At 40.4% G+C, this 20,592-nt stretch overlaps 2 protein-coding genes across 11 annotated transcripts in view; both read right to left on the bottom strand.

The window, feature by feature from the left end:
* Nucleotides 1-1,110: 1,110 nt before the first annotated feature.
* Nucleotides 1,111-9,785, bottom strand: HINT3 (histidine triad nucleotide binding protein 3). The gene is made up of 5 exons (XM_061623789.1): nt 9,097-9,785; nt 7,035-7,152; nt 3,933-4,002; nt 3,565-3,691; nt 1,111-2,853 (listed from the first exon to the last, which is right to left on the bottom strand). The coding sequence occupies exons 1-5, from the start codon at nt 9,277-9,279 to the stop codon at nt 2,806-2,808; spliced, it is 546 nt and encodes a 181-aa protein (XP_061479773.1). The 5' UTR covers nt 9,280-9,785; the 3' UTR covers nt 1,111-2,805.
* Nucleotides 9,786-16,066: 6,281 nt separating this feature from the next.
* Nucleotides 16,067-20,592, bottom strand: part of NCOA7 (nuclear receptor coactivator 7) — a 123,242-nt gene continuing 118,716 nt past the window's right edge. For all 10 annotated transcript variants that reach the window (XM_061623769.1, XM_061623773.1, XM_061623768.1 and 7 more), the window contains 3 exons: nt 20,008-20,103; nt 19,407-19,480; nt 16,067-18,574 (listed from right to left, as the gene is read on the bottom strand). In XM_061623769.1, the coding sequence (XP_061479753.1) occupies nt 18,439-18,574; nt 19,407-19,480; nt 20,008-20,103 (306 nt within the window). In that variant the 3' untranslated portion in view covers nt 16,067-18,438. The remainder of the gene's footprint in view (nt 18,575-19,406; nt 19,481-20,007; nt 20,104-20,592) is intronic.

The following is a 20,592-nucleotide window of genomic DNA, read 5'->3' as shown; positions in this document are numbered from 1 at the left end:
GAGAACTATCAAGCAGCTGGCAGAGCTGGTCAGAGGTTCACGTTGATTATCAGAGACGGAATCCATTCAGCAGCAGCAAGGCAGTAACTCAACATACTGAGAGAGGAGATCCCACTTATGGGAGGCCCCCCAAAGGCTCTAAAACAGAACAAAGAGGAAAAGACGCTCACACACACATAGGCAAAGAAGTGGAAGAATTGTGCTTGGTCATAAGTAGTTTTGGAGAGAGAGGGCAAGATGGACAAGTGAGCATAACATTTAAACAGCTCTTTGATAGATATGTAACTATATCCAATAAAGTAGTAGGTGTCCTACTGAGAGCAAGGAAGCATGGCCTAGTTGATTTTGATGGTGAAATGCTTTGGCAAGGAAAAGATGATGATGTAATTATAACCTTACTTGGATAAGATAGTTGGATAAACGTTGTTGCATGATACATTTGCCAATGCTTTAAAAGCCTTAATCAGCAAAGCTGGCTGGCTGAGATACTGTGAAGAAAATGCTATTGGATGGAAACAGGTTAAAAATAAATGAAATACATGTTTTTTCCTCTAGTACTTCTTGCAAGTAATAAAGGCTTATTATAGGACTACAAAGTGATACATTCCTAATCTGAGCGTACATGAGCTAGAAACGTATGATTGAAGACAAGTGGGTGTATTTTACGAGTCATGGTGCTGGAAGTGTAAACGCTAATAAAAATGGAAGTGATGTGAATATATTAAAAATGTTTAGCACTTTCAGATGGTGAATGCTTTTGTACCACTGATGCATTAAAAAGGTGATTAAGGAATGTATTTTTCTAATTTGAAGTTAGCTACATTTTCCACTCCAAAATAAGAGATTTTTAACATATGTTCTGTAAAAGTAGGTGAGTTACTATTGTAATTGCTAGTTTCAAATCCAACCACTAACTAAAAATCTCAATTCTTTTAAAGAGTTTCCTTTTAGAAATAGTGTACAAGCATTCAGATGAGGCTGGCTGAATGTTTAAGATTATAACTAGCATTAACACTGACTAGATGGCAGGCTCATCATACACATCTTGAGATGCTGAAATATAAAGCTAGCAGTTCACAAACAATATTCTCATACTTGGATACAAGCATATTCAAGGGGTTCATCTATACTAATTTTTATTTTTATTAGGATTTTCTTTCTCAAACAGTATTGCTTACTATTAAGTTTCCAATAGTACGTTCCAGTTTTGTTATATAAACTCACAATCACAATTGTTTTCCATACATTTACTTTTTAACATATTTCAACATGGTATAAATACAACTTTTAACTCACTACTTTCCTAAAGGAATGAGTAGATTACTTTAACCAACAGCAGTTAGAATCCAGACTCAAGTATCCAAATAAATACATGCAATAAATAAAGGTTTAAAACTTGATGAAACTATAAAAAAGATGCATTGAGTGTTGTCTTATTTTGGCATAATTTGAACATTAAACTGCTAAATAACTGGAAATCCAGCAGGTACCAAAATGCACAATTTCAATAAGCACTTGTTCAGGTTAATTTTGTGGTAAGATCTGAGTGAACTTAGGATGTCTGCATAAAGCCACATTGTAAAAGCCAGATAATTATGATTTCAAAGATGTGCTGTAGAAGCCCTTTTATACCAAGTCTTAAAAGCATCTGCAGTCTTGACATTCAGGCTGTAGAGGCAACCTAAGACCAAGAAAAATTTGTTGGGCGAGATGATTGAGCTGATGTTGCAGTCACTTAAGGTGAACAAGCAACATGCTATATAGCCAACTATGAAGCCTCTACTCAGTCCAGATGGGACATTTGTGAATGATGTATAGCACTCCCAAAACTTGATGATACACAAGATTTGGATATAATAGCCTTCCACGTATGGTTTCAGTGTTTTTGGTCTTTAAAAAAAGCATTGCTTGGTCTTGTTGAGTTTACATTTTAATGTATCAACTTTTTCTGTGTTGTAAGGTATTCTGGGTACTTCCTGTAGTATAAATACTAGTAAACAATAATTCCAAGGTCTGTCTGCATAGTGGAAACACCCCAACATGCTTCAAGTTTCCCAAACATTCAAAGCAGTATTTAGGTTACAAGTTTAGTTCCAGCATAAGCCTTTTGTACTCGGTATATTTGATACCTTAACACTACAGGCTAGGCCCAAAGAAACCATTGCTTTATGTCAACTTGTACTATAATTCACTTTCTACCTATTCTTAAATGCATGCATTTAACTTGTTATATTTGTTTACAGTAGTCCACATTCAACATCTTATCCTAGTCCAACCTACTAACAGTGTAATGTCTCACATTAGAAGTACAGAAGTCACACTCTGGTCACAATGGCTTATTAAGAGCTCCTGCTGTGCATACAGTCATGTACATGCGGATAGTACGTGATTTAGCACCAAGACATCATAGCTATCACTAGCATTGCAATGCCAGAAAAGACACAAACGTATAGTATAGGCACAAAACCCTTCCATTGTTTAGACAAAGAACAGTCAAACCTAGAGGCATATATTAATTTTTAATTACATCTTCTTTTACAAGATCCATTGCTACTTGCTTTTGAAGGAGGACAGGTATTTTTCATTTTCTGATCAGTAGATATGGATGTTCTGGAAAGCATTCAGTTCTTTCATTCAGATATTTGCCCGAGACGTTTTGTGTACGATGTTAATTAATGAGTTCAGCCACTGTATAGCAGCAAATTCAGTAGTATTTTTCAAAAATCAGGGATATTAACAATAACATCCAACCCTATAATCAGTGGTCATAGTTCACAAAGACATGTGATCTAGAACAAGTGCTTTTCAGATAGTAGCACTTTCAGCCTTCAGCCGTTCCAAGAGTTGTTCAGCCTGTTAAAAACAAATGTACGTAATACGTTATTTTCCAGAAATTACTTACTGGTCCTTTGAAGCTGAGAAGCCTGCTCCAAAATTTCCTTTAAAAATATGAGACCTATTGGAATAACTAAAGGTTAACTAATTTATGTAACAAATTGACTAGAGAAATAAATAACCAGAAATCACTGAGCCATAGTACCATTCCTTCATTGCCATCCTAGACCAGGATCATTGTCATGTGGTGTCTTATTACAATAAAGACAATATTAAAGAAGGCTGTCCCTTGGGGAAATGAATAGCAGGGAGAAGGTAGGGTTAAGATTGTGCATTTGAGAGCCTTTATTGCGTCTAACATTTTAAATCTAGTTAGTTAAATGCTAGCTATAGTCATTGATAAGCTGATAGTACTACATCAACCTTAATTTAATTCAAGATCAAATAGCAAGTACTAATACTAATAGTTACAAAAGCAGGAGAAACACCTGAAGTTTTTCAGAAGCAGTAGCAGGGGACAGGTTTACTGGCTTGGAAATGGAAGAACAGCAGCACCACTGTACCATTTGAGAACTGTTAAGTATTTCACACATTAACTTCTTAGAATTTATTAACATAAAGTGTAGAAAATAGAGCCTGGGGTCAAGCAGTTTTGCAATGAGGTTGTACAGCTATTTCCTAACAGTGGAAGGGAAACAGGAATTGCCAAACCAACTTTGAAATACGTACTGTGATAAACCAATAGGAATTGATTCTGTAAATCATTCGGGACAAGAATCCCAGCTGACTAGCTGGAGCTAGGACATGAAGATGCAAGTGAGCTATTGAGCAGAATGGAGGCCAGTGAAAACCCATCCTTGAGAAACAGAGGAGAAAAAGAATCAGTTATCAATTACTCAGTGTTCTTTTGAATGAAGCTTACAAAAGCTCTGAAGGACTTAAAACATTAAGTAGATCTGTGCATACCACTTATGCTAAATCCTAAGACCTCAACTTGTATTTCCTACAACACAGCCAAATTGCATGCACTTTCCTTATGCATTATGCATTACTGTTATAAAAACATTTATTAGATACTTTCCGTTCTGGAAATATACCTTATATCGTTCAAGTCATTAAACTTATTCCGATGAAGGATAGTCTTTCCAGCTGCCATCATTCTTTCCACTGTCAGATGAAGAAAATAAAGCCAGACAAAACGCTCATGAGATTCTCAATGCATTAAAGTCAACAGCACTATCAGACTCATTTAAACTCATGCAAGCTCTGATGAATTCAGTGAAATTTATTCTGAAGTAAGCATGGCTTAAGTTCTGAACAATTATACAGCATGGATGTTTCGCATTCTGCAATGTTAAATTGAAAATATCCCCCATGCCATTCTGATGCTTCCCATAAGCTTATTTCAAAACAAAAACTTACAAAACCTACAGTCCTGAACTCAGAAACGCTTAACAACCCTCTAAATTTTCAGGGCGATACACAAAACAGAGAACTCGAGTTCAAAGTATACAAAGAGAGAAAAAATCCAGACCCCCTTTGGACTTTTTTCTGCCAGAGTGCTCATAATTTGTTGAAATTAATTAAAAATCAGCCATGTTCACAGAGTACCTGTAATCCTATTACTGACCTTGCCCCATACTGTCTTTCATCTTCTGCAGCTTAAAAGTTAAAAAAAATGCCTGGCTGATTTTTAATTAAGAAATTTAGTACTGAACTCAACGATAAGGCCGGGCATGCTCAATAAGAACCAACTATCAGTGTTCTAAAAGCCAGGGTCACAGCTGCTTGGCTTGGCTTGGCTAACCCACACCAGACTTTGATTTCATTTTAGACAGCCCTGGCTTCCCCCAAAGAATCCTGGGAAGTGTAGTTTGTGAAGGGTGCTCAGAGGAGACTGCTATTCCCCTGACAGAGCTGAAGTGGCCAGAGTGGTTTAACGGTCAGCCGCTCTGATTGAAACTCTGTAAGGGGAACAGGGCATCTCCTAGCAACTCTCGGCACCCTTCACTAACTACACTTCCCAGGATTCTTTGGGAGAAGCCATGACTGTAAAGTGAAATAAAGGTCTGGTGTGAATGAGGCCAGGGACAGCTTTGGTTTAAATTTGGATGTGAGGCTACATGTGTCTGCTATAGCATAAAAAGGTGGGGGAAAATGTTTTCCTTTTGGAAAGGAAAGGAGCTTCCCCTCTGCCCTGTGCCCACCAATCCAATCTCCTCCCCTCCCCCTTCCCTCCCTGCCCTCCTCCTCCCCTCCCTGCCTCTCCCCCAGGTCAGTTTCACCTATTTTAAGCATAATTGCACAGGAGTAAATCCCACTGAACTCAAAAAGCATGCAAATGATCAAACTTGTCCTTCTCCCCTCCTCCTCCCATCACCTCCCTTTTGCCCCTTCCAATCCTCTCCTTTTGCTCCCCCCTCCCCCCCTGCTCAGAGTCATATGTTACCAAATTTTTCCAAGCTACACAGGAAGTGGATTGGACTGTGAAAGACCAACCCAACTTGTGTTTGCATTTTGACAGATTTGTAGGTCAGTCCAATATCTCAGAGAGGAGTTCTGGTCTCCTGCTCCCCTGGTGCACTCACTATAGCTGCCCAATTTCCCTGCTTTTTAAAGTTTGATAGAAATATCTGTGGGCTATAGGTACGTTCTTAAACCGCAAGGTTTTTTGCCTATTCGTGAATAAAATAATGGCTCTCTCTTTTCAGCTATAAAGAAACAAATATTATGTACAAATTTAAAATCCATTTTAAGTGTCAAGGATAGTTAAGAATGTAACCTACAAAAATACAACCAAAGCAGGTTCACCAGCAAGGGATCTGTACAGGGCTGATGGCTCTATATGGTGAAAACATCCATAATGTGCAGGTTAAAGCAGCTCCTCTCCCCTTATCAAGGCCCACTTCTTCAGCAAAACCTTTGCTGAACCATACAAAGTTCACCCTCTTCTGCTTTTCCACCCAGCTCTAATGTGACTGACAAGGAAGACTGCTCCCCACCACACTGTCCAATAGAGATTTAAAGACAGCATAATTTCTGTGTTTTCTACACCACTTGGTTCACTGCTGGTGCTATGCAACACATGACAAGAGTGACTGAAGCATACTTCAAGCATGCTTTCTGACTTGTTCCAATGTACTATTCCTAGGATGTTCTTACATGTTTTCCTCCTATGTTCTACAGTGGCAGGCCAAGAAAAAGGTTTTGAAGAACATACAGTAGGGCCCAGGTTTTTGGTGGCCCGCTTTGCAGTGTTCCGCTAATACAGCGGCTTTCAATTAGAGTAAGGCCCCACTCATACAACGCTTGTTCCGCTTGTACAGCGTTTTTCAGGCATCGGGCGCCATTCTATTGAATGAGTTCTGCTTTTAGGCAGGTTTCGCTTTTAGGTGGGGGTCTGGAATGTAACCCGCCATATGAGTGGGGCCCTACTGAATTCATGGAAAAAATTGAGTCCTAGTCTCCAAATAACCATATGAAAAAGGAACAGTGATTCCCATATTCAGTCTAGGCAGAGCTTAGTGACCCCCAGTATAAAACCATATAAGTGAGTAAGTATTCAGACAAAATTTAGCATCCTAAAAATTACAGCTTACATGAAAAACAACACACGGTAATTTTCTAGCCTGTATGACAAGAATTATAGACATGAAAGTGGGTGGTCAGTGTCCTCGGAAATCTCAGAAGCAATGGCTTGTGGTGGTGGAGGGTGCCAATCAAGATTTCAAGTGCCCGGGGTGGAGCATTAAATACATATAGTTGAAATGGGACACCCTATTGGGAGAATCTATGACAGAAACTCTGACCAAGACCTGTATCTGACAAGATCCAGTCCAATACCCTGGGTCACTGGTCATCCTACAACTAGTTTTATAGAAGAGATATTTTCAGAAGGGGAGAGAAAATGGTGGACAAATCTCTTCAATCCCACACAGTGACTGCCAGGAAGTCGCACTGCTACAGCTACCACTCCTTCTACACTTTGCCTCTTGGTTAGCAACGGGGAGGAGGACACTTGGTAGTACTTGAGCTACAGATTGGGCCCCAAAGCTTCCAGTCATTGATATTACTGTAGCTACTGACTCTATCAATTCTTGTTTTGCAGCTACGTACATACAATAAGAACAGATCGTTGCAGTTATTTTTTATTCATTTATTTTTGATACCAGTATTAAGACAGCCAAGACCAGGCTTACCTAATGGTATATGCTCACTCTTTAGAGTCTTGCAATTTCCTACATGTTTTTTTGGCACAACTAAATAATGATGTGGAGCTCCAGGTCTGATATCTCTAAAGCACACCAAGTCTTCATGCTAATAAAACAGTAGAAGAAAAACCTGTTACTGTAATGGCCACATTGACAACAGTAGGTCATGTGAGAAACTAGTTTCCTGATGCCCATTTAAAATTTCCTTACATGTCACTGATGTGTCTTTTTTTGGGGGGGGGGGAGTACCTGAATATGTAAGTGCACAGAAACAGCACAGAAATACAGCACCCTCCTAAATAATGCTAACTAGTTAGTACTGACTGACTATATTAATTATGCAGGCCCTTTCAAATGATCATTCTGTACTATGAGACAGTAATAGCAGAGGAATCCAGATACTTTATGCATTCAAATCCCCCCCCCAATTTCCAACACCGATTGAATATTATTCCTTAAATCAGTTCTCAAGCAAACCAGTGGATATGTCTTGCACAGCCTTGGGGGCCCCATTTGGCTATAGCTATTTTGTAGGCTACAGCAACACCTAACAACATTTTTGTTGTTATGCACCTTCAAGTCAATTACAATTTATGGCAACCCTAAGAACCAGCGACCTCCAATAGCATCTGTTGTGAACCACCCTGTTCAGCTCTTGTAAGTTCAGGTCTGTGGCTCCCTTTATGGGATCAATCCATCTCTTGTTTGGCCTTCCTCTTTTTCTACTCCCTTCTGTTTTTCCCAGCATGATTGTCTTTTCTAGTGAACATTTAGAAGGCTGTATTTTGAGTCCCATCAGAGACATGTTCCAATAGCATCAGCAAATTCCATTCATTTATTTTTCCTCCCATAAGATGGCAATCTCCATCAACCCTAGTTAAACAGGGAGAAAAGGTAGAAATAAAACTGACTAGCAGATGGCTGCAACAAGAAATACATATGAGGGGAAACATAAGTCATACTTAGGATGATGTGAGAAAAGCAGGGGTGAAATGGTGAGATAATCATGTTCTCACCCCCAAACTTCTAACACTTTGGGGCCTTAGACCACTCTTTTTGCTTAAGCATCACATACATTAATGGCATTATATAAACAACGTTTCATGTTATTTGAAGTCACTAGTCTTGGTATGTATCATGTTTTAGGAAAATTGTGACCAGCTTCAGAACTCAGACAATAGCTGAGAAGTGGCATGTACACATTAAGAAACCCACACTTGGATCGAGGCAAGGGATGAAAACCAGAGACTAAGGCTCTTTTCACTGTCATTGTTTGTTTGTTTATTTAACACATCTTTTATACAAAAAAGTTCCCTGGGTGGCTTACAATAAAAGTTCTGGGAGGAAAGGCAGGATATAACCAAAATAACTAAATAAATGTTAAAACTATCAAACTGTCAAAATAATAAAAACATAAAATCTTAACACAGTATAAAACCAGCAACAGAGGGTAAAACCCATAGAGCAAACTCATAACAGCACCAGAAACGGCACAGATCTTAAAATGTCGAGCTCATAACATTTTTTTTAGATGAGAAGATTAATTAAGATTTCAAGATGGGGTGATGGATACTGGCTTCAATAGCTTTAAAGGGCTCACACATTCATGTCTATCTATGACTATTAGCCACGGAATCTCCAGGTTCAGAGATGGTTGATGAGGAGGGCAACAGGGAGAGACCTTCGTGCGTTTCGTGTCCTGCTTGCGGGGGAACTTGTAGTCCAGCAATACTTAAGAGGACCGCAACTCCCATCATCCCTCACAGCTGGAGCTGATGAGAGATAGAGTCCGACAACATATGAAGGGCACCAGATTCCCTAGGCCTAGCTAAGCCTTTGGTCTGATCTAACACGGCTCTTCTCGTTGCCGTGGCCCTGCTACAGAAATGACCTTCAGCCGCGAGGAAGTGAAGCAAAAGCTGCTGCAAATAAGACACGGGGGGAGGGGGAATTGGAAATCAACCGGGTAGGCAGGTTAGCCGAGCATCATGACTCAGCCGACCATGGACTACCCCCTTCCTTTGGGAGAATGTTCTCTTCTCCTTCTCACCTCGCAAGACAGAAACTCGGTGTCCGTCTCCTCCCCATGGGTGATGCGGCAGAAAATGCACTTGCCGTCGTAGCCGCCGCCGCTACAACCGCTCTCTCCTCCAGCCGCACCAGCCTCGCCGCCGCCAGGACTGGGCTCCGCAGCAGGAGACGATCCCGAGCTACCTCCTTCCTCTCCGGCCATCGGGTTCCTTATTTCGGGCGTGCCTCGCGCTCTGTACGCAGCCCGGGAAGGAGGCTAACCAACCCACGGCTGGCGGAACAGCCTAGCGGCAAAATCGAGGCGGCGACTCCGCCTTCCCCTTTGTCGAGCCCGTTGGCGACCCCTAACGTGCGAAGGCAAGGAGGCTGCGCAGGGTTTTGGCGCGGCGCTGCGGCCAGACAGGCGGGACACCCCTCCTGCTTGAATTGTTGAGCTGACGAAATAGTGCAGTGCTTTATTAGTCAAAAGAGAGAAAGATGGTGGGGTTCAGATCTGCCTGTCTGGCAGCCGCACGCGGTTAAACGCAATCCTATACATGTTTACTCAAAGGCAAATGAATTGAGTTCAAAGGAGCTCAGTATTTTCAGATAAGCGTGCATCATAGGATTAATACCAAATGGGCGGAAACGGGCTGCGCCTGCTTTGTTTGGAAAGGCTTTAGGGAAAGAAAAGAAAAAGGCCTGTTACTCTCAGAAAAACGTTTTCTTTGTTGCTTTACTACACGCGGTTCCTACGTAGCCCTGTTATAAAGAAAACGAGGAGGCGTGTGATAACCACTTCCGGTGTTCTAGATTTGTGTTAACATTAATATGAAACGCCTGAAGAGGCGTATTGCTTCATGACAAGATGGAGCGCGCAGTTCTTTCTGACAGGAAGAGAGGACAAAACCTCGAGGCAGCTGCTCTTTCTCTGGCTGATAGATCCAGAGGATCTGCAAAACTGCCTCCAGGTAGACACGGCCAGCTAGTCTCTAGCTCCTTCACTGTCGTCTGTCTTGCTCCACTAATTCTCTTTCATTCTACTTTTGCTGAGCTCATACTGACTGCATGTTAAGTTAACGGATGCCGCTGCTGCTGCCGCCGCTTCTTCTCTCCAAGAGTTGCCCCTCGCTTTTCCTTTCCCAACAGAGGCGCGCTCGTTTTTATTTACTGAGGCTGCTGTCATGCATTGCTGTCTGCATTTCTTGCTTGTGCCTGTTGGGATATTATATTTATCAGGCCTGTGTGCAGATTTGCTGCATGCCATTTGTTCACTAATCGCACTGGCCCATCTTTTTATTTCCCTCCACTCCACCTCATCCTTTTGGTTTGCAAGCCGCAGTGATCGCCTGCTGTCCAGCCAATGCTGTTTACAGCCCATAGTTCACTCCTTTACTCCGACTGCTGGACTTCCATATCTAAAGCTACGTTCTATATTTATCTTTTCCTGACCTCCCCTTTCCCTCTCAAATAAGTTGCTGGTTGAAACATGGACGCGAAAGGCTCAGGCCAATCCGTTGGTGTTTGCCAAACCACTATTAAGTTACCTTAAAAAAAAATAGACCTGGCCCTGTTTAGATTCAAATTAGTATTAAAATATTTATTAGCTAAAGTACACTAAAACTATTGGTGACTCAGTATTACCTTTGTGACTGGACAATTAGATGGCCCATGTACAGCCTGATCCTGAACATATTTGCTCAGCGGTCTGGCCTGCCTATGGGGCTTATTCCCAAGTAAGTGTGCACAGAACTGCGGTTTTAAAAGTTCAAACAGATAATTTGTTTTTTCAAAACCAAGTCTCTATTTTCTGCTCTTCCCGCCAATGTCAGGGTGATACAAGCTTTGACTTACACACTCCATCTTTCAAAGTTCAAACAATACTCTTTAATAGACATCTTAACAGAATTGATTCTCAAACTGAGAAGTAGGATATTGTCAGTAGCTCTTCAGGTTTACTTCTAGTTTTTATTTTATTTTAAACAACTTTATTGTTTCATAAAAAGTACATAGAAATCGCAAACATACTTCTAATTTTGAAAGTCGTGATCACCACTGTTAGGTCCAAACCAAACACGCGAGCTGTCTCTGTCTACCCCAGCTCACATCCACCCGGGAGGGGTGCGGGAGTTGAGTGCAAAAAGACCCACTACCAGAGATCAATTAAAAACAACACAGAAATCCTTTGCAAAGGGGTCCCACTACTCAAAGCCTTCAGAATGGGAACCCTGTTTATTGATAAAACAGAGAATATATAGCTTTACCCCAGAAGTTACAATATTGGGGAGCAGCGTCACAAACTACAAAGAAACATTTGATTGTCACTATAATGAAAAGCAAAAGGAGGAGAAGGGGAGTAAGGAGGGAGAACGTAAGTGGAAACATCAGAAAGTCTACCGGACTATGGGTTTGCATATTTCCCATGCCCTTGAGATAAGCATTCAGCAATTACGGAACGAAGAGAGATACAGAGGAGGTGCCCCCTAGCTGCAACCGGGCGCCCCTAGAGAAACTTACATGTAATGATTTGCAACTATATGCGAAGCAATCAACCTCAGTGTGATACCAGAGTAAAAGGGAATAGTGGGGAGGGGAAGTCTCCAGCTTAAACCGGCTTTTATTCTTTGAGCTACTGGAACAAGAAAGGGTCAGGTTACCAGGAAATATGTCGACATTTTATCTCAAAAGTCAACTAGAAGCCACTCTGGCGCTACTCCTAATATTGCTTGTATCACTTTAAGCAAGACAGAAGGCATAACCAAAATATTAAATGCACTTTTTAAATTTTTACCTAATACCACCAACAGACAGTTCTGATTCCTAAAATAATTTCCTCTTGCCGTTAATGAGTTTCAATCAAAATATATAAAAAACTTTGCCCCAAGTTTCACTCATAAGGAGAATACATATTTTCAAGTTAGGTATTCCACACTTCGTTACAAGTCTTTTCTGGATGTTTGAATGTAACATTTTATTTTATTTATTGTACTGACTATCGTATATAAAAGGTAGAAACACACTCACTGTTCTGCCAGTTCCAGTGAATCTCCATCTGTCTCTTCTGAAAACGGGCACACCGCTAACCAAACCATGCCCCTTTTTACTGTAATATCTGGTGGGATCAGCTCAAGTGTTTGTTTTTTAATTCAACTTCAAAGAGCTTTTGCAACCAATTGGCAGATCAACCTGTTCCCCCTCCAGAAATGCTTTGATGATCTAGTGACTAGTGATTACAGCCATCAAGTATACTCAACTTTCTGTTATATATGTGTTATGGAGGGCAGCTTACATCCATAATTTGATGGTCACAAATTAAATATATAACAACAATAACAGCAAACTTGACAAGAACAGGCACATCAAATAAGACAGTTTTCCAAAAAAATCAGCTCAGCCTGACAAATTAAAAGCCAGCTGGTATAAAAAAAAGTCTTTACAAGCTGGCAAAAGGTGGAGCTATCTGAACTTGATGGGGCAAGATATTTCACAGCACTGTTGCAGCCACTAAGAAGGCCCTTTTTCTTGTCCCAGTCAACAGCAAAATGACTCCCTGCTAGATCTTAATGAGTATGACAGTGTCTCTGGCATCTTGGACCCAAGTCATTTAGGGCTTTAAAGGTAAGAACCACCACTCCAAATTATGCCTGGAAACAAATTGGTAAACAGTGCAGGCACTGTGAATCAGATGTAATATGATCCCATCAGCAAGTGCCCATGAACCTCTTGCTGTTGCATTCTGGAGTTTTTGATCAGTCCTAAACTATGATTTTGCAGAGGTGGTTTCTGTTTTGCTCTCTGGCAACTGAGAGACATTGGCATGCCTCGTTCCATCTCCGTCAACCCATGCAGACAGGCGCAGACTCTTTCCACCATTCTGTGCACCTGCTGAAGCAGACTGTTGCCTTCCCACAAACCTTGTGCAAACAAATCAGGATGCATGCTCAGTAAAACAGGTTGTCTGGAAGCGACTTCAGAAGCGGTGCAATGATGGACTGGAACAAAAGGAAGAGCAGACTGGGCAGATGCCTGTGAACTCCCAGACTGACTTGCACCCGTGTTTGGCGACCGGCCACAGCAGAAGCTGTGTGAGCATAAAAGTGGCTCTGTGCAACTTTGGGGGCCCGTCCCAAAAATTCTCTGCAGGTGGCCTCAAGCGGTTTGTCAGGGATGTGGCTTTATTGTCTCTTGAGACAGGTCAAGCAACTCTCCCTCCTGCCCAGGGGAAGGAGCCCCCTGCCCTCCCCCACCCCTGCAGGCTGAAGGGGGAAGATCCCACAGAGGCAGGAGCCGCATGGCAGGGGCAGGACCAGAGGTTATGTTTTTCAAATGCTTTTGTCTTTTAGATACCATCGGTACATTTTGTTCTGGCAATGGAGGGTTGTGGCATAGTTTGCATTGGCCTCGCAAGTCCAAAAAGGTACACCTTGTACTTCACTAGCAAAGCAAAGATGTGTGTTTCGCAATCTTTCTATCCTGAGGTGGAATTTCAAAATGAGAGAACGACAACCCAGCAGGTCTGTTGAGTCCAGGTGTGGGGAGCCTTTGGCCCTCCAGATGTTGCTGCACTACAACTCCCGTCGTTATCCCTGGCCGTTGGGCACGCTTGCTGGGGCTGATGGGAGCTGTAGTTCAGCATGGTCTGGTATGGGAGGAGGTCCATGGGGGTGACACCATGAGTTACCGCACCGGGTGACACCAACCCTAGTGACGCCACTGAGATCACACCTGGCTGGCCTGCTCCTTGTGCCTTGATATTATTCCTGAGAGGCAGGAGGTGCCGCCTCCCAGTAACCCTTAGCCCACTGGCCAAAGGATAGAGACGTCAGTTCTGTAGTCCATCTGTAGAACAGAGACAGAGAAGCAAAGCAGGGCTATTTCATTGCCCCTCCTGCAAGACTGTTCATGACAGATGCTGTTGGAGGTCGCCGATTCATAGGGTCGCTATAAGTCGTAATTGACTTGAAGTCGCATAACCACCTGCGAGACCAGCTTCTTTTGACCCTCCCCTCAACTGTCACTTGGCGGCAGCTGTCCCTTCAGGCTTCCTGAACTGTTTCCATCCCAGCTGGTACTTATAGGAGCTGTAACTTTGCCAGAACTTGCCTCTTCCTTCCTCTTTTCCCATCCCTATTGCCTTGTATGTCAGGTGGGAGAAATCTTTTGAGGGAGCAGGACACCTTCAGATGACTTGGGGTGGTCACAGGGAGATATTAGATATACCAGTGGACAGATAATAGGGAGGACTTTGAAGCTGAGGATAAGGAGGTTGTGCTGGATACCAGAGCGGTGAAGAAGTCCGTGTAGCAGCTCATCACTAAGGTCATCAAAAGGAGCACTGTTGTCTCTTGTGTTACAAGGGCCCAGCTGGCCTCAGTCAAGTCAGGCATTGTCACCAGTCCCATGCTATCAAACACTCTTCCCCAAGAGAAATTTAGCAGGCATCCTCCTTTAGACTTTCAAGCATTTTTTTTGTGTGCCAACAAGCTTGTGCACCTGTTTAAAATGTTTTTTTCTGAGTAGCCAGTCATTCTAATGATTGTTTTGTTTTGCTTTTAAGTGTTTTTATGTTGCTGTACCCCACCCTAATGTTTTTGCAAGAGGGCGGTATATCAATACTTCTAAAAATAAATAAATGTAAGGAGAGGTGTCACATGATCAGATGGATGAGCGGTAAGCGATTATGACTGCAGAAAATTATATAGGGGACGTATGATGAGAGAATGGTAGACCAGAAAGGGGAAGATTTCACAAGTCTAAGCAAAAGCTGTCCAGAGTGTGAACCAGAGTTTTTGCCAAGCAGACAGAGAAGGTGGCCATGCAGTGCTGTAAAGAGAAAAGCGGCACATCTGCTGAATGAATGTGGGGAACAAAGGAGTAAAGGATGAAGCTCTGTGCCTGTTCAACAAGATGAGGTGCGCCTGGCGCCGACGCTGCTATCCTTTTGGCGTCAGGTGAAAACCTTTTTATTCTCCCAGGCATTTTAAAGTGTATTTTAATCTGTTTTTAAAGTGTATTTTAACTGTACTTTTAGTGTTGTATTATGATGCTGTCTGCTTTTTGTTGTTATTTGTTTGTTTTTGGTTTTTGACTTTATTATATTTATTGTAGTTATATATTGTGTTGTTTTTATCTCTTATGTACCGCCCAGAGAGCCGTCAGGCTTAGGGCGGTATATAAATGAAATGAAATAATAATAATAATAATAACAAGTAACATTGTCAGTGAATAAAGCAAGCAAGCAAAGAGGAGGGTGTGGGACAAAAGATGAGCCATATTTTTACTGTTATATTTGTATCCCACCTTTCCTCCAAGGAGCTCAAGTACATGGTTCTCCCCCTTCTTCACCACATGTAAGCCAAATTATTATTGGGAGTACAAAAGTTAATACCATAATCCTGTGCCTGCATACTTGAAATTCAGAGGCATTTGCTTCTTAATAAATGTGCCATAGGATTGGACTGCACAACATGCAAGGGCTGCTTACCTTGTATGATCTTGAATATGAATCCTTATGCTACCTGTGGAATGTAACAAAGAATTCATTCATTTCCCACTGCTTTTAACTCATTAAGCATTCCCACTAGTGAGAAAGGGAGACGCACAGGAGAAGGTGAAAGCAGTAATTTACACATATTGGTTGGATGCGACAAGGGGCACAGCCACCAAGCCTGAACAGTCATTAGGCTATAAGATCTATCAAAAGAGAGTTCAAAGTGTTTAAAAGTTCAAACTATGGAATATGTCATTTCTTTATGCCATTTATACCTCTCAACTCCCCCCCCCAATTGATTGCCAAATGCCATTCCAGAACTAGTGCCTTCTGGATGTAGCATTTGTCCAGTGTGTCAATAGTATTTTGATGAAGGAAATTTCTGAGCAAATTCAGTACTTAGAAGTGTGAGTGAAACCTGAGTAACCCTTCTGGAATTATCTCTTTGGAGTATTCTAAATCCAATACAGCAAACTAGCCTTTAGTGCTCCCAATATTAAGAGGGGAGAGAAATTTAACATTATATGAATGCATAACTTCCTTTATTGAAAATGCTACAATAGCACTTCATTACATATATTAAATAACCATAGCTTTTGAAGGGTCACAGAATTCTGAGAGGACAACACTGTTTTAAATATAGAACACAAACATTTTAGATATGCTCTGACAAGTATAATATAATGGAATAAACTGCAGATAACAGTAGTGAATTATGTCAAATATCAAAAAACCTTTGCTTACAACTTGCGTGTCCCATCATTGTTAAAACAATCTTTTAGAGTTTCTTGGAATGTCTCCAAAGTTTTGTTAATAGCAGCTCATATGTTATAGTGAAAATCTGTCAGAGTAGAGCTGATGGTGGGAAAAGTGAAAACTGTAGGTGCCAGGTATTAACAAAATGTCTTAAAGCTGGTTTATAGCAATGAATTGTTTACAAGGCTATTACTTCCGTGTAAGGAATTATGCACGTATCACATGTGATGGATATATATACGTTTCTATTTTATTACATGTACATGCTGCAGCAAGCCCCAATTGTCAGCATGTTTCCACAGCATCTACACATTCCAAAACAGACTGTGTGTTTGCCCCATGCAACTGTGTACACATTGTTTCCTACACAGAGACAATACCTGTGTTGGAAATCGGTTTTGTGCCAACTTCTTGTTACTTCAGTGTATTAGGTCTGTGATGGATACTATGAATCTTGTGTGTTAAGTCACTGATGCTTTCAAAGGAAAACTGCTAATTAATATAAAATACATTAAGAAAGAACAAGTACCCAAGTAACCTGGGTCTGGCTGAGCAGGTCATATAACACAACATGGATACAGTAAAGAAATAAATGTCACCATTCATTAATGGGTCAGTGTCATTGTTCTGATATGATTCTGACTGGTTCTATTTCCAAGTCAGTTGGAAGGAATGCCATTGTGAATGGGACACATTTCCTGGGAAAGACCTGGTTAATGTTAAGACACAGCCTATGTTGAAATAGATGCTGTGTAAAAGCACCTTAAAGAATGACAAACCCAGTGTATTAACCAATCCTTTTTCAGGAGCATAGGAATTACAGGCTTTTAAAATCTCCCTTCTCTCACATTGACATAATTTGCTTTTTAAAAAGACATATCAAGAAATTAGGATGGTATTATCAGCTTTTCAGGAAAGGATAGCATTGTCTTTTCAATTTTTTCCCCTAACAAAGTATTTTTTTATCAGAGGCAAATAACCAAAACGGTTTCCTGTTAACCTGAAGCAGTCAGTTCTTGTTGAATTTATCAGACTGAATGTGAGTACTGCTTCAATACATGTAAAGATACTTTTAATAAGCCAGAAAGAAAAGTAACTAAAAGCAGAACTCAGTCACTGGGTTCAAATCTTATTTAGGTAAGAGAATATTTTTCCAAAAAAAAAAAAAAAAAGCAGGTGGAGGAAAAAAAGGTCTAAGTTAGTTTGACATGACACTAATATTTTTCTCTAATAAGAGTTTCAAGTAATTTATAAGGTACGGCTTAAAAGTCAGTTTTCTGCCCCTTAACAATGTCATTCTTTCCAAAGATACTTGTGGTTGGTCAGTTAAAAACAGGATCTGTCTGCAAATATTACCACACAACTAGGCAGATTTGTTTCGTAACGGGAATTGACAGTGCACCTATTTCAGACAATCCAAAATTCTGCCCAAAACTAAGATTCCTAAAATAGTTAGAACAAAGCAACAAAAAAGTGTTTTACAAAATTAAAAAATAGCAAAATATAAAAACATGAAATGATTCATCATCACCATTTAAGACATTTACTTCGGTAAATAAATCTTTCTAGCAAATTCTTAAATTTGAAATATTAAAAGGAAAAACATGCCTACTACATTTCATAAAAATGTATTATACAAACAATAAATATGTTCCTTTAAAAAAAATGCTTCCTTTAAGTGCTGTATACTTATTTGAAACACTACCACTTTATCATGGAAACCACCACTATATGCTGTATATATCCTTTTCTTCTTTTTGGTTTTCATTTAAGCATAATAAAAATACACGTGGAATGTACTATAAAGGTCTATGTTTTTCCACAGTATTCTTTCACAGTTACAAAAAAATAATGAGACTGCTTTAAACAAACGTATATCACAAATGCCTTCCGTAAACATCTTGCATCCATATTGTAAGATCATTGGCAGGGCCGGAATAAGACATTAGCCAAGTCATTTGTTAAATGTAGTAGTCTCTCCAGTTTTTGACTTAAAACCTTCTTGTGTAGCCAGGCTATAATCAGATTTCATGGGGTAGGAAAGCATATTCTATTGTAGGCAGTCTACATTCCAATTTTCAACATCCACTGAGTGCTCAGTAAACCCAAGTCCAGCTTTTTAAGGCAGCAGATACATCACTCAAATGTCCATACTTCCACGTCCTGTATGACAAAGTCTTCTTTTTTGGATAAGATATCATTATTAAATGTGTTGCAACAGTTGCTCCGACCATGGTACAAATCAGCATCTAGCCATAAACCAAACCTGCCACTGAAAGGAGAAGAAAGTTAGCTGAAAACTCAGTTATTAAATTGTAAGTTTTAAAATGTTGGCACAACTGAGTAAAAGCTGTGCATTTTCTATTTCTTTCAACTGGAGGGTTAAACATGTGCTTAGCTTTCTTACAATGAAATCAACAAGGCTTAAAACCTTTGGCTTAATTGAGCGTGTAGATTTTTAGCCAGAAGCAGATATGATAGCATTGTTGTTGCTTTTTTAAAAACAACATGTAAACATTCAAACAATGACTTTTTCCAGTTACATAGAAGGTGAAAATAGGGATTTGAACATGCTGCATTTATTTATTTATTTATTATTTAATTTCTATCCCGCCCTTCCTCCCAGTAGGAGCCCAGGGCAGGTTGCTTCTTTTGATCTCAAAATGAGTGAGACACACTCATGTGATACTCTTATTTATTGGTCTATCTAGATGATTTAAGTAAAAGAATTAAGAGTTGTAACTCAGTGGTACAGCATCTGATTGGCAAGCAGAAGATTCCAGGTTCAACCCCTTGCATCCCCAGATATGGCTGGGAGAGACTCCTGTATGAAACCCTGAAGAGCCACTAGCAGTCACTGTAGACAACAAAATATAAGCCTATGATCTTAACTGTTCCTTTGTCCATGATCCATTGCAGCTATATATGCAAGAGCCATGTACACATTCAAAGTTTCTGCTCACAGCAGCAGTTCTAACGGTTGAAGAAAAAAACCTGTTTTTAAAGCAAGTAACAGTTTGCCCTTCCAGTAACAGAAGAGGTTGCACACACACAGTTCTCACCAATACAATTAATAAATACCAAGAGAAACTTAAATGACTTACTCTCCACCACCGAGTTCTAACGAGGTTACATCTCCGTTGATAAAATAGGTGTTTTCCCCACTCCACTTAAAAACCTAAGGGGGGAAGGGTGTATCAGTAAGAAAGATACTTATCAGCACAAGTTGCTTGCAGCTGTGGTGTGCATGATATTATCAGCTTGTTAGGAAGAAGGGGTACAAGAGGAAAACTACCATATTAAAGTCTTGTACATCTTCCTTTACATATTATACAAACCACAAGAGCAGATTTGCACAATTTCCTCCTCAACTGCTATATAAAAGTGTCCTCTCTCAGAAAATGTAGACTTTCCATTTTATTTTATGTGCTATGTTTATATCATGTTCTTCTTTCAAGAAGCTCAGAGCAACTTACATAGGACTCTCTCCCAGACACAAAAAAAGCTGAGACTTGTTCAGCTGTGCCAGTACAAAAGCATCAGTGTTGTTAGGCCCTTTTGTTGGTCCAGGTAATATATTCAGAAATATACTCTGAAGCTTTTGTGCAATTTTTTTAAAATCACATTTGCAAGTTCCAGTAGTGCTTCACATAAACAATCACAGTTTATAAGTAAGGAGTTAAGACTATCCTCAGTGCACTTTACCTTGAAAAGAGGATCAAATGTGTATAGGAAAGTTTCTCCAGTGCCATAATAGTGATCACTAAACCTGAAAGGATGTGTTGCATAAGCCCCAAATACCTGTAAAAAGAAAAGTACTGTTATTCTGGCGGGGAGGGGGAATACTTCATCATTTAAAGGCAAGAACATTTAAAAGCATTTAGGGTAGAATCCAACATAGTGCTACATCTCTTGTTCCTTCAGTGGTGATTTCTCCTTGCGCAATGGAACATTCTTCCCCTCTTCTCCTCCCATGTACCCCCTAAATCTGTTCCAGGGGTTCTCCCAGCCATCTAAAACAGATTTGGGGATGGTGCAGGAGAGGAGGGGAGTTCAGTTTTGCAAGTGGAAATACTTGCACTGACATGGCGCAGTAACTGAATACCACCCACAGTATTATTATATTTTTTTACTAATGACCAATTTACTAAAATACACACATTGAGAAAAATTTTCATGTCCCTTGGTGTTGGCCATTCGTTCTATATTTTAGAATTTAATAATGTTTTAATGACTTCATTGTAGACCACCATGACATTTTTACGAGTTGGTAGTTTATAAATATTCATA

Source organism: Rhineura floridana, chromosome 4 (genome assembly GCF_030035675.1).
Source record: "Rhineura floridana isolate rRhiFlo1 chromosome 4, rRhiFlo1.hap2, whole genome shotgun sequence".
NCBI classification, from domain to species: Eukaryota; Metazoa; Chordata; class Lepidosauria; order Squamata; family Rhineuridae; genus Rhineura; species Rhineura floridana.
The sequence above is the reverse complement of the archived record's forward strand: the minus strand, read 5'-3'. Positions and strand labels throughout refer to the sequence as shown.